General features: G+C 50.1%; 1 protein-coding gene across 2 annotated transcripts in view; it reads left to right on the top strand.

The window, feature by feature from the left end:
- The window catches only part of PUDP (pseudouridine 5'-phosphatase), a 132,264-nt gene that overhangs the window by 45,377 nt on the left and 72,271 nt on the right, over positions 1-14,616 (top strand). For both annotated transcript variants that reach the window (XM_082609706.1, XM_082609705.1), the window contains exon 3: positions 5,973-6,202. In XM_082609706.1, the coding sequence (XP_082465832.1) occupies positions 5,973-6,202 (230 nt within the window). The remainder of the gene's footprint in view (positions 1-5,972; positions 6,203-14,616) is intronic.

Genomic DNA, 14,616 nt, shown 5'->3' with positions numbered 1-14,616 from the left:
CCGGCCCTTGTCTCCCCTATCTGCCTTGGCATGTGAACTCACGGCCTCTGATCATGCCTTGCCAAAGCGCTCCTTAGGAATCCACAGTGACATTAAAATCCGGGCATTGCTAAAGGTCTCCTGTAAGGAGGGAGAGGTGTCAGGATCCCCCCTGGCTCCTGTAGCTCCCAGCACCCTCGCACCTCCTGGCTGTTGATCCCAGCAGAGTGATCTGGTCTCTGGGTCTGAGGCGGCAGCTGGAGGTTCCTGGGGCCTCTTGCTACTGAGAGCAGCTGCTAGGCTTCTCTTCGTGTGTGTGTGTGTGTGTGTGTGTGTGTGTGTATGTGTGTGTGTGTCTCCTTTTTCTTTCCTGAGCTCCGCCCTTGATTGCTAACAATTGCTAAAACATTGCCAGCACACGTTCATGTTTATAGTCATGGATTATGTCGTCTTCTCAGAATCAAGGCCCCAGCTTCTCGTTTCCACCACCAGCGCTGCTACCTTGGGTCCTTGGGGCCACAGTTTCTGTGGCTGCCGTAACAAATGACTGCAAACTTGGTGGCCTAGAGCAACAGAGGTTTATGCTCTCACAGTTCTGGAGGCCACAAGTCTGAGATCAGGGTGTGGGCAGGCTGCACTCCTTCCGGAGACTCCAGGGGAAGATCCTTTCTGCCTCTTCCAGCTTCCGGGGGCTCCAGGCGTCCCTGGGCCTGTGGCTGCCTCCCTCCCGTCTCTGCCTCCATCTTCACGTGGCTTCTCCTCTGTGTCTGTGTCTCTCCTCTTACAAGGACACCAGTTGCTATGACCTGAATGTTTGTCATCCCCCCTCACCCCCAAGTTCATAATATATGAAGCCCTAACCCCCACCCCCCGCCCCAGTGTGATTGTATCAGGAGGTGGCCCCTTTGAGAGGTGATGAGGTCATGAGGGTGGGGCACCATGAATGGGATTAGTGCCCTTATGAAAGAGACCCCAGAGAGCTCCCTCACCCCTTGCACCATGCGGGGACACAGGGAGTACACAGTCATCTGTGAACCAGGAAGAGGGCCCCCTCAGCAGACACTGAATCTGCCAGAACCTTGATCTAAATTCCAGCCCACAGAACTGTGAGAAATCAGTTTCTGTTGTTTATAAAGCATCCAGCCTGTGCTGTTTTATTATAACAGCAGGAACAGAGTTCCAACACCAGTCATTGGATTTAGGGCTCACCATAAATCCGTGATGATCTCATTCTGGAGGGCCTTCATCACACCTGCAGAGACCCTTGTCCCAAATAAGTTCACGTTCAGAAGCACCAGGGCTTAGGACTCGGACATATCTTTGGGGGGGCCACCGTTTGACCCACTGCCCTTGGTGGCATCCCTGTGACCTGTAACACCGTGGTGTTGGGCTGCTCACCTTTCAGGCAGGGGCACACTCAGCGTCTAGGAGAGATGGTCTGCCCACGCCCTTACACACGCGAGTCGGGGTGAGGAGGGGCCGAGCCTTGTCTGAGGAACGCACGTGTGGAGGTCTAGGCTGAGCAGAGCCCTGCACAGTGCACCTGTGCCAGGACGGTGTGGGTGTCTGTTCCCCTGCCACGTGGCTGGGCGCTTGCATCAGCTGAGCCCCCGGGCTGACCCCGTGAAATGACCCTCACCTTCCTTTGCATCCCTGCAGAGGTCTAGACTCAGCAGCTGCTCTGTGCTTCCTGAAACACGTGGTGTGTGTGTTGCTGTGTGGTATCATCTGCCCCTGGGTCCTGTTCCCTGCCCCCTGGGAGTGAACCCTCTCTGGGTTCAGGGTGAAGTGTTACAAATGATGCCTGAGCTAGTTAGAGGTTTGATGGATATACCCACTCAACGCATGAATTCCACGGCACCACCTGAAAGAACTCATGTCCGCTATCTTTTCTGCATTTTTCCTTTTTCAAATCCACTTTCGTGGCGGCCTCTGTGTCCTTTCTCACCCCATCTTAGGTCTCTAGGATGAAGTCAGATGGAAACGTTCTTCTCTCAGGATCCCTGATGCTCCACATTTCTTCTTCCCCTGTAGGTCAATCCTGTGAGCATGGCTTCTTTGTAGCAAGAGCTCTCTGTCTTTCTGCCCTGAAACCGGCTTAAGCACATCAAGGCTACAGGCTGTTGAGTGGATTTCATTTATGTACATAATGAACCAGCTTCTCCACAGGACAGAACTCCTTGCACATTTTCAGTCTTTTACTTCTCAGAGTGACTGAATAACAAAGAGTTGGTGTACAGTATTTAAAGGATACAAAAGTGTTTCAGGGGTGTGTGTGTGTGTGTGTGTGTTTCAAACCCAAACAGAGTAGACCCAATTTTTTAAAAGATTATTTCCCTGATTTAAAAACAATGTTTTTTGTTCACTTAAAAAAAATGAATGAATGAATGAATGATACAGAATTTCTGAAGGAGTCAGGCAATAACGTATCAGGACGTTCAAGTGATTCGTTACTGACTGTAACCTGAAGTTTGAGGTAATGGTGGTGACCATGGCTAACATCTGTTGGGGCCTTACCTTCCTGTGTGTGCTCTTACGTGCAGGCCCCTTGACAGGCATTCCTTCACAACTCCACCACCGGGAACATTAATCATTGCTGTGTGACAGTGGACAAAACTGAGCCACAAAGAGGGGACGTAATTGCCACGGGCTGTGGTCAGGTCCCTCTCTTGAGTTTCGTGTTTGTATTGGTCTCAGACATTTTCAAGGAGCTCAGTATGTTGTGTCTGATTTAAAAACAGTCGTCCGAAAACCATTTTTGATTCATTCCCCTATGGATAAAAATGTTGAGTACTGACTCCAATATAGGCTTATTGGTATGTACTTATTTATGTATAGTACTGTGCTGTTACATTAGGTACATTACAAAATGTTCACAGAACTAGAAATGTTAGAAGGATAAGCTAAAATGAGATAAACTATATTTAAATTTTTAAAATCAGTATCACCAAAGAACTTGTCCAGCAAAGTTTTCTTTTTCCAGTAGGTTTTAGAGAAAGCATCTGTTTAAATATGCTCCATTATTTTTTAATATGTTGGTTTACTTTTGTGTAATACAATTTGAATATTTTGTTTTAAATTCAAATCATGTTGATACTCAACTTTAATCACCGTATCCAGACAGAGGTGATTATTGGATGTCTGTTTGTTTATAGGCATTCTTTCATCCATCTTAATTCATCCGTTAAGTAAAGGTTTTTTTTTTTTTACTGAAATTTAACTGATAAATGTAATTCTCCATGCTGTTAATCAGTGCTTGTCGCAAACCATCTTGAATGCTGTGGTTTTTTCATGTTTTCACATAATAGATTCACACCCCATAGAAACCCTTCATGTAGAATACTTTCACACTGGTTGGAAATTCTTTTCAGTGTGAAATTAAGCATATGTGTTCAGAAGTCATACAGATCTGTAGTTGTCTTGTGTGACTTTTATGCAGCTTTGGTATTAGGAAAGTGCTGGCCTCATAAAATGAGTTGGGAAGCAAGCGTTCCCTCCAATTTCTTGTGGTTTCTTTATTTCTTCTTTCTTTCTGAGATGCTTGGTAAATTCACCATCCAGTGAGGCCATCCAGTCCTAGATTTGGGAAGGTTCTTGACTACAGATTCAATGTCTTTAATAGAGCTAGGGCTAGTTAGGTTATTAGTGTCTTCTTGAGTGAGCTTTCTAGCTTTCAAAGAACTTGTCCATTTTATCTAAGCACATTTATTGACATGAAGTTGCTTGTCATATTTTGTGTATCCTTTTTAATGATTTTAAGGACCTGTAGTGCTGTCCCTCTTTCACTGTGATAAATTTAGATTTTTTTTTCCCTTGATCAGTCTAGCTAAGAGCCCACCAATTAAATTGATCTTTTTAAAGGACTAGGTTTTGGTTTAATCAGTTTTCTACATTCTCTTTTCTGTTTTGAGTTTATTTTTTCTTTTTTCTTTACTTTCTTAAGATAAAATCTTAGATTGTAGATCTTCTTTTCTTTCTTCCAGATTTTGATTTTTGAAATACCATTCCTATTTTAATTCTCCTTTGGTCAGGGAAATTCCTTTGTATGATTTCAGTTACTTAAACATTTTTGAGGCTTGTTCTTTGGCTCATAGTGTATTCTGTCTTGTTGAATGTTTTATATGCACTTGAAAATATGTATTCTGCTCTTGTTGGGTAAAGTGTTATATAAATGTCCATTTGGTTAAGTTGCTTGATAGTGTTTTTGAAGTCTGCAGTACCATACTTACTTGCTCTCTACTTGTTTTGTCAGTTACTGAGAGAGGAATTTGAAACATCTGTCTTTCTCCTTTCTGTGCTTTGAGTTTTTGCTTTACCTATTTGGAAGGTCTGATATTTGGTGCATACACATTTAGAATTGCTATATCTTCTTGATGAATTGACCTATTTGTCATTACAAAACATCCCTAGTTATCCCTGATAATCGTCATTCGTTGTTCTAAAGCCCACTTGTCTTTTGTTAGTACAGCTACACTGACTCTTGATCAGTAGTGACATAATACATAGTTTTCAATCCTTTTTTTTTGTTTTGTTAAGATTTTTTTAATGTGGACCATTTTTAAAGTCTTTATTGAATTTGTTACAATATATTGCTTCTGTTTTATGTTTTGGTTTTTTGGCCACGAGGCATGTGGGATCTTAGCTCCCCAACCAGGGATCTAACACAAACCCCCTGCACTGTAAGGTGAAATCTTCACCACTGGACCGCCAGGGGAGTCCCTCAATCCTTTTAGTTTTAACCTATCTATTTATCTTTAAAGTAAGTTTCTTGCAGACAGCATGTATTTGGGTCTCACTTTTATTTTTGTTTGTTTTTCCATTCTGACAGTCCCTAAGTTGGGCATAATTATATTTATCAAGCTGTTATGTGAGGTCATTATTTGCTGATATCCGTCATCTCTTCCATATTTGTGTTCATTTCTATTGATTGCCTTTTTCTCCTGGTTATGGGTTGTATTTCCTCCTTTGCAAGCATGGTAATTTTGATTGGATGTCGGACACAATGACTTTTTACATCTATCCGAGTGCTAGATTTTGCTGATTTAGTTGTCTTGGCGTGGAGTTGAGGTCCACGTTTTCCTCTGAGCACCCCATAGGACTGTTTCTCTGAAGGATCACAGTATCTGTTGCCTTTGTGAATGGGTTCAGGTATTGAAACACGTGTCGATCTTTTCTGTAGCAATTGAGAAAGTAGGGACATCGCCTTGCGTCCTTACTGAGACAGCCATGATTATCTGATTATTTAAAATACTATTTTAGATAAACCTTTGTGTGAATTTAGACATCACTGTTGTTGTAACCGGCGTGTGTTGAAGGTGGAAAGTACTGTCATTTTTGTCACATTTCTGATAACTGGCGGTCTCTTAATTGGCCCCAAGGATAATACATTAACCTGCGTGTTTCCCGGACTTCACCACCACAGTTGATAGGAACGTGGAAGCGTGTCTTTCATGTGGTGTGATGTTGTCATTGTTGTTCAGCTGCGTTAAGCAGAGCCTTTTCGCTCTCCGACCCCTTGGTAGGTGGTCCTGCAGCTTTGCTTCAGCTGCGACCTTTCCCTTCAGCGTCTGATGGGGGCCGGTTCAGGGTCCAGCAGTGTGAGCCATGCTGAATTGCTTTCTGTACAATACAGAGTTTCCTCAGAGAACACCAAAAGCATAGTCCTTGTGTATTCATTGCTTTAAAAGAAAACAAAACGGAGCCCTGTGTACTCAGTGCAGAGGCCCTTCCCTGGGTTGGCTCTGATAGGACTGGCGAACACGGCAGCGTCATCCCGGGACCGTCACCTCTGTTACTTTGGGAGGTGCTGTCGCTGAGCCCTGAGTCGCTCTCTCATGTTTTGAGTGGGGATGTCCCGGTGCTGACGACCCCTGCCAGGGCAGTGTGAGATCAGACGATGCGGCAGGGCTGGCGCCGCGTCCCTGGAGGCCTGCGGCCGGTACCTGCTCCCCAGCATCGCTAACGCCTCCCCCCCCCCACCCCCCCGCCTCCAGGTGTGGAGAAGCTGATCCGCCACCTGCAGAAGCACGGCGTGCCCTGTGCCGTGGCCACCAGCTCAGGGACCGCATCCTTCCGGATGAAGACCAGCAGGCACGAGGGCTTCTTCAGCTTGTTCCATCACGTGGTCCTCGGCGATGACCCCGAAGTGAGGAGTGGGAAGCCGGAGCCAGACATCTTCCTGGCGTGCGCGCGGAGGTTTTCGCCCGCCCCTCCTGTGGAGAAGGTAAGCGGCCGCGGGCGTGCAGGTTTCGCCGTGCGCAGGCGCAGGGTCTCTGTGTCCACGTGGACAGCTGCTGCGCGGCGCTCCCGAGGACTCGAGGAGAGGGCAGGGGGGTCGCCGGCTGGGAGGTGCGTGGGGGGATCCCTTCGCTGTGTGGGGGAGTGCAGCCTCCCCGAGTCACCTGGCCAGTGAGTCCCGGCCAGAAGCGTCTGGGGTGCCCGAATGGAAGAAAGCCTGGGCTTCGCCGAGCGCTGCCTGACGGGCACTTTTCAGTGATGCACGGCGCCAGCGTCCTTAGGTGTAACGGGCAGCCTTGAACACACACGTGCCCTGCACTTCAGCAGCTCAGGCGTAAGTCAGCAGCGCTCACCGCCCCTCCCCCAAAACGCTTCTTGGTTTCTCCGCCGCCAGCTCTGTCCTGCCTCTGTGGGCGGCTTCCTTACGGCGGGGCTTGGTCGCTTCTGCTGAGTCTCTGCGCGGCGCATGGGGGCTGGTGAGACGGAGTGGGGGGAGAAGCCTCAGCCGCCTGCAGAGGCGGATTCCAGAACACCTGGGGCTTCTCGAGAGCGGTTGCTGCTGCTGACCGACGTGTGTCCACAGCGGGCGGGGCGGCCCTGGGGCTGACGGTGCTCCCGCCTGGCCCCTGGATCCCAGGGCGCGGTGCTTCGTGGGGCCTGGGTGCAGGGAAGAGCCTTTCCGTGAGAGATCTTCTCGCCGTCTGCCTCCCACTAACGCAGGCTTTACCGCGCTAACCACAAGCGCGGGGAAGGTTACTCAGAAGCCTGCCTCCCGATGCAGCTGACAGTGGCGAGCGTTGTCGAGTGATGTGTTTTTTGGGCCCGGGGCCTAACTTACTACACCGAACCTGTAAGGGCCGTCGGACTGTGTAACCCCTCGGGCTTTCTCTGATTCTCAGACGCCTGCTGGGCGTCCCACGATTGAGGGCACTTCTGACGCTAAGGACCTGGAGTCAGCGCCGACCCCCGGGTTGAGGGCTCAGCCCCAGAGACTGCCCCCGCTGCAGACGCCGGCCTCCGATGAGGTACCCAGGCCCCTCACGCTTCTCCCCAGCCGGCCACAGATGTGGCTTCCCACACAGCACCCTTCCCGGTTGTTCTAATTCACTAGAATGACTCACCGAACTTCGGAAGACACGACTTGCGTTTACTGGTCTAGTTTAGGAGTACAGCTCAGGAGCAGCCCGCTGGAAGAGCTGCTCAGCCTAAGATCTGGGTGCCAAGGTGCTGGCGCTTCCATGCCCTCTCTGGGCACGCCACCCTCCCAGCACCCCCGTGTGTTCAGAAGCTCCAAGAACCTTAGGGCTTTTTGCGGAGGCTCCATTACCTGGCACTGCTGGTTAAACCATGGGCCTTTGTTGGTTGCATCGCCGGGCCTGCAGGTTGGGATGGGGTGCAAGCTGCAGCGCTCTAATCCTGCCTGGTCTTTCTGTCCACCAGCCCCCATCCCGAAGGCATCTGGGGCCCAGGACTGTCACTCGTTAGCATAAACTGACATGTGCTTGAAAGGGGATTATTACGAATAACAAAAAATGTTCTGATTGCCCAGGAAATGCCAAGGGTTTTAGGAGCTCTGTGCTGGAAACCAGGGGCAAAGGCCATATATATATATTTTTTATTACGCGACAGCCAGAAGAATCATTGTATATCATTGAGGGACGGTGGCAGTGCGTTCCTCGCAATACATGTACACGGGCGGATTCACTTCAGCAGTTGCATGACCAGGGTGGAGCCTGCGATGGCCCAGCCACGAAGCCACAGAGTCAAAGATGAGGCCTCAGGGCTGGTGGGATGGGTCCTGGCTGCAGTGTGGTTCCGCTTCTCACATCAGAACATCTTTGTGTCCACGTGTTTGCCATCCTACGACAGATTCCATACACATGCGCTCTCCTTCCCTAAGAACTTCTTAAAGGATTTCCCATCCCTTCAGGTGATGAAGCCCTCCTCCTAGAAGGGTCATCTTCCTTGTGTGGTGCAGGTTGCTCTCGATCTGCTCACAGGTAGAGTGAGGTGCCACCCTGAGCCAGGGTTCCAGGGCAGCTCCGGGTAGGAGCACCTGCTTCTAGCCCGTCTTCACAGCTGATGAGATGAGATGCTGACCCGTCACGTCCTCCTTCGTTTGACTGAGGCAGTTCAGGGAGGAGAGGGTGCTGCCTTTCTTTCTACTCCACACAGTCCTTCCTTTGCCGGGCGCCCTATTCATGGAAACATGGCGTTTCCAGGTTTTCAAGTGTGTGTGCGAACCAAGTTTATGGGGAGACCACACGCCGGCGTTGCGTGAGGCCAGTTGCAATGCAGCTGCGGGAGAGGAGGGCACGGCGGCTGTGCAGCTCCGGTCTATATGGGCGGGAGTCCCCCTTAGTGAGGCGCCGAGGCACCGAAGCAGAGCCCGGACATCCCTGTTGCCCACGGCGACAGTGTTCTCGGCACATCAAAGGAGAGGCTAGCAAGTGCGTATCTGCGGAGCAGTCTCGCCCCTAGAAGTGCTCTCCACCGGCTACCCTTGTGAGTCACCCACATTTATTGAGGCAGGTATTTGTCTTGCAGAAATGAAACCTGTCTTGTCCTGTTTCCTAGGCAGATACAGTTAAGGTGTTTGGGTTTTCCTCAGATGTGCCTATTGCAGGAGGAAAGGACAGTGTCGATCGGCTCCTGGTTGTGGAGGCCCCCCGCCCGTTTTGTACTTGCGTCTGTCTTCCAAATTCAGGAAGCAGTTGCAGAGAGGCTCATGGAAGCATGACACAGCTCTTAGGTCGTGTCCTGCTGCTTCCCCTTTGACGCAGTGCAGGCGCCAGCACATGGGGTGACAAGCCTCGGAGTTGAAGGGCATTTCCTGCAGTTACCAGGTCCTTGGAGAGAGTCACGGTTGCCGTCGGGAATTTATGATGCTGTGCGTGTCACCAAGTTAGTCCGGTACAGTAGTACTAAGAGGACTGTAGTAAAGCACAAGGAGCCTAAAAGGGGGGATTTATGTTGCCACGTTAGTCACCGTTTTACTAGGAGAAAATGCCTAACAGAGCTGGCATTCAGCAAATGTTCACTGCAAATGTCCTAAGTTATTTATGTATCATTCTTTCGTGCTTAAGATATGCAGGAGTACTGTGCCGTCTTCAAAAGTCACTTTAACCCATCTTCATGCTCAGGCGTACTCACTGAGCGCTTGCTGTATGCCGAGGGGGAACGCGGCATGCGGGAGACCCCACTGAATCCCAGGGGCCCCGCAGGGCAGAGGTTATCACTGCCCCAGCTTTCACCGCACCTGAGCTTCTGGAGGCTTGCAGACAGGAGTGAGGGGGCTCAGAGTCCCGGGCAGGTTGAGGCAACGAGCCGGGAGTCACCCCAGGCCCCCTGGGTGTGTGAGCTCTGCCAGTTGAGTGCCTCGCCACAGAAATGCACATCTTTTTTTTTTTTTTTTTTTTTTGCGGTACGCGGGCCTCTCCCTGTTGTGGCCTCTCCCGTTGCGGAGCACAGGCTCCGGACGCGCAGGCTCAGCGGCCATGGCTCACGGGCCTAGCCGCTCCGCAGCATGTGGGATCTTCCCAGACCGGGGCACGAACCCGTGTCCCCTGCATCGGCAGGTGGACTCTAAACCACTGCGCCACCAGGGAAGCCCAGAAATGCACATCTTTGTTGCAAAATAAAAATGCCATCATTTACACAGGATTTCTCGTGTTGATATTACTACTACATTACAAGTAAAACTTGAAATCAGTTTTTAAAAGCATGGCAATCACTACTTTGGATATATTTTTCTTGTTAATGTTCAGAGCTGAATTTCAGGGTTTTTTTTAATGAATAATTACTTCTTTTTTTAAAGAATCATAGTTATTTTATTTATTTGTTTATTTGTTTATTTATTTTGGCTGCCCCGGGTCTTAGTTGCGGCACGTGGGATCTTTCAGGTGCGGCGTGCGGGCTCTTAGTTGCAGCATGTGAACTCTTAGTTGTGGCACGCGTGCAGGATCTAGTTTCCCCGACCAGGGATCGAACCCGGAACCCCCTGCATTGGGAGCATGGAGTCTTACTCACTGGACCACCAGGGAAGTCCCCAGAGTTTTCTTTTGAATTACTTTTTTGTTTTGTTTTGAAGAAAGTCTCACACATTAAGCCTTTATATACCTAGACAGTTAAAAAATGGCAAATGTATTTTAACTTGACTTCTGATTAACTGTACAATGTCTTCATCATATAACACTCGGACCATTTCTTCAATTACAGAAGTCGTCACCTGAGTGGACTTTTCAATATGTGAAATGGCAATTAATATATTTTACGTAATCTCTTGACAAAGAAACACGTTAATTTAAAAATCATTCTCTGTATCTCTTTTTACTGTGTACTGTCTATGGCCAAAGTCTGCAGACAGGTGTAGGCTGTCAGGTGTTGCTGCTGGAAGAGCTACTTCACTTCCCAGAATAATGGGAATCAAGTGGGTGCGTTGCTTCTGGCAGGTTGAAAGTTAACAGGACTTTCCTGGTGGCGCAGTGGCTAAGAATCCGCCTGCCAGTGCAGGGGACACGGGTTCGTGCCCTGGTCCGGGAAGATCCCACGTGCCACGGAGCCACTAAGCCCGTGCGCCACAACTACTGAGCCTGCGCTCTAGAGCCCACGAGCCACAGCTACTGAAGCCCACGCACCTAGAGCCCGTGCTCCGCAACAAGAGAAGCCGCTGCAGTGAAAAGCCCACACACCACAACGAAGGGTAGCCCCCACTCGCCGCAACTAGAGAAAGCCCGCACGCAGCAACGAAGACCCAAAGCAGCCAAATAAACAAATAAATAAATAAATACATAACATTTAAAAAAAAAAAGAAAGTTAAGACTTGGCCAGGTGAGATGAGCTGTGCTTCTGTCTTTGGGGTATTGCATGCTCTTTAGTCAGTGTCTCACTTCTGAACACCCCGTTAGGGGCATAGTGGTGCTGGAGTTTCTCCTGGCGGTGTGGAGAGTCACTGGGCCATAGTCAGCCACCTTCGGGGCCTCAGGGAGCCTGCATCGCTGGCCATTGCTGCCCAGGCCTCATGACCATCTTTTCCTGTCACCAAGAACCACTGAGGAAAATATGGGGGCCTCTGGTCACTGGTCTTGGTATTATTTCATGTCTCTTGCAACTTGATGTACCAGGGCCTCCCTTATTTCATTAAAAGAAAAAAAAGTTCTCAACTATTCCTTTCATAACTCCTCCCATTACACATCTTTTCTTTCATGCAACCTGCCTTTGCTTGGTATCTATCCCTACTGACTTTCTGTGGACTAGGTTGCTTGCTTTCCCAAATTCCATTGTCGAGGGGGGAAGAAAACGTTTTCTGTGCCCTCTTAGGTTCAGTGTTTGGGGGCCTGTAAATTAAACGGACAGAAGACATTAGTAAGAGAAAATACAGATTTCTATTTGTGTAAGAATGAGGCAGTTCCCAGAAAAATATGATTCAAGGAGGCAGTGAGAACCTGGGGCTCGTATACCATCTTAATAGGGGTTGGGGAGAGACAGAGGGGTGCTTCTGGTGGAAGAGACGACTCTTAGGAAACACGAATGGGCTCTTAGGAGAACAGATGCGAGACGTGGTAGTTGTATGACGACGTCTGTTTACACGATTTCTTATCCGGGCTCTGACCTGTGCAGACTTCTCTTCAGCCATAAAAGTCAACCTTCCCCGGTTGTAAAACTCCTGGGGAGGGGATTTATGGCAGTTGAATTCTTCAGGGAGCCTTTGCCTTTAGGAAGATAAGGAGAATTTAGAAAAAGCCTCTCCCTGCAGCTGTTGATTCTCCCATGTCTTCAGCTCAGAATGATCCTTGGGCTCCCGTGGCATGTTCTGGGCCCCCTTCACCCCCGAGCGGTCCCTGTTTTTTTCCCCCAACTCCCCATCGTCACTTTCGTGCTTCTTCCTGTGAATATTCAGCCTCTGGCTGGCCAGCGGCAAGGCCTCTGCTTGCTGAGCTGCCCGGCCTCTGCATTTCTGAATGACCTCAAGTCCTGCCTTCATCCCAAGCAGTTTCATCTCCCACGGGGCCTCAGGGAGTCCTGCTTTCCAGGAGCCCTTGGTCTGGCTCCCACCTGAGCCAGCTGGTCCCGTGCCAGTCCTAGGGACCCACCCCCACCCCCACCCCGGACTGCACCAGGCGCTGTGATCCCTGTGTTGCACCGCGTGTTTTCTCGGCTCTTTGTGTGTTTGTACATGTGGTTGTGCAGTCTCCACATATCGGCAGTTTGAAAGAATGATGGTTCTCATTAGGCCCTCGTAACAGCCTGTACATACAACCCATCTATTTTAAGCCACCATCACAGAATGAAAATTTGACAGGGCTCCAGACACTGAGAAGAATGAGTCGTATCTCGGATTTGTGAAAAACTAAATCGTCGTGCCCGCAGATAACCTTCGTAGACACACAGTTCTGCTAGGCTCGAGGCGCAATGACACTTAACTGCCGGGGCTAAGAACCTCTTCCTCCGTTCCCAGCTTTGCCTTTGGAATGTCCGTAAACCACGTGTGTGTCCGGGTCGCTGGCTCTGATTCTGTGTCGCTCTGCCTGGCTCCTGACCGCGCCCCTTCGCCCGGCCGCTTCCTCCCTCGCTGGTGACTCCAGGCCTCCGTCCTAGCTTCCTCTTCTGTGTTACTAGCCTCTCATCAGCGGGGAAGGGGGGCTGCTGTACTGGGGTAAAAAAAGTCTGTCTGCAAAGGCTTCTTAGGCAGCGACAATGAACAAGATACCTCAGAAACACTGGATTACTCGTATGCTAGCTTAAACAAATACAGAGTTAATAGTCCCCAGTGATTTCCACGGACGGCGTCTGACAGATTCAAGGGTGATCCTCGGTTTTTTTAGAGGGCGTCCACAGTGGCTACATCCCCGTCCCTTTGTTTAAACCAGGGTGACTAAGTCCTCGGCATCGGCCAGATCCTGTGCGGTGCTGGCTCTGAACCTCCGTGTTCCAGGAGCCCACCTAATCCCAGGCCAGTGGGGATGACTGGTCCCCCCTTGTTCAAGTCCAGACTTGGCAACAGCTTGTCCTGAATGCTGGCAAGAGGATCCACATCTCTTTGAGGGACGCTGGGGGTCTTGGACCAGTTCTTCAAAGTTCTCCTAATTCTAAGAGTCTTGGGCGTCAACTGGATGAAAATGGAATCCCTCCCTGTTTTCTAAAACACAGCAGCATCACTCCCCAGGTGAATGCACAAGGAACTGGGGTGTGAATTCTGCACAAATAAAGAAGACTGGCCACTGGGTTGGGAGTTTCTTGCCAGGGCCCTTTCTCTGGACAATCGGCAAATTACAGCATGGTTTGTTTTATTAGCTGAAGGCGTCTTAGCACACAGAGGGTGTGCTGGTTGTATACTGTAGTATTCTCTCCACAGTCAGCTAGGTGAATTCTGTGAATTTTAAATGTGAATTTTGGTTTTTAACGTTGGACTAGTTGCCCGTGTTCCTTTCCACCTCTGCCGTAACAAACGACTACAAGTTTAGGGACTTAGAACAATGCAGGTTTTTACGTCACTGTTCGTAGGTTGGAATTCCGGGCCTGGCATAGCTGGGTCCTCCGCTCCAAGTCTCACAGGCATGAAACCAAGATGTTGGCTGGCCGGGCTCCTCCCAGGAGGTGCTAGGGAAGGACCATGCCCAGGCTCATCAGGTGGCTGGTGGAACCCAGCTCCTTATAGGTAGGACTGGAGTCCCCGTCTCCTAGCTGGGTGTCCTGGGCTCCACCCTCAGCCCCTTGAGGTCTCGCTCTGGTCCTGACAGTGGGTCTTACGTCACAGAGCCAGCGCTGCTGCGTCCGACTCTGCTCACACTTGGCATCACTCCTTCTGCAGCGTCTCTCCCCCTCCAGCCAGAGAAGTTGCTCTGCTTTTAGGGGCACACCTGGCTAGAGGAGCCCCCCACCTTTCAGCCAGGACACCCTCCCTGTCTCCAGCTCCATAACCTGAAGCCCATCTGCAAAGTCCCCTTTACCGTGTAAGGGACCCCATTCATAGGTTCTGGGGCTTCAGGGGTGGGCATCTTTGGGGACCAGTCTGCCCACCACACTACCTACTCTCAGTTCCAGTTTTCCCACTTACAAGACCGGGGATAAGAATATTAGAAATGTTAGAAATGACACTTGCTGCAGGAATAAAGCTTCTCCCAGGCCCTCTGCTGCTGACTTTCTCTCTCTACGTTGTTCTTTGCTGCTTCTACATCATTCCGTAGGGGTTCACATTCCTGATTCTTCCAGAGTCTCTGCACAGCGCCTGGCTGCTGACCCACTGCCCCCTGTCTGCAGGTCCCGAGGTGCTCTTGGTCCCCTGGAGGCTGACCCACTGCCCCTTGTGTCCAGGTCCCGAGGTGCTCTTGGCCCCCAGGAGGCGGACCCACTCACTGCCCCTTGTGTCCAGGTCCCAAGGTGCTCTTGGTTCCCAGGAGG

This window comes from Mesoplodon mirus, assembly GCF_964341445.2.
Source record: "Mesoplodon mirus genome assembly, chromosome: X".
In the NCBI taxonomy this organism is placed as follows: Eukaryota; Metazoa; Chordata; class Mammalia; order Artiodactyla; family Ziphiidae; genus Mesoplodon; species Mesoplodon mirus.
Note: the sequence above shows the minus strand (reverse complement) of the source record. Positions and strands in the feature narration are given on the sequence as shown.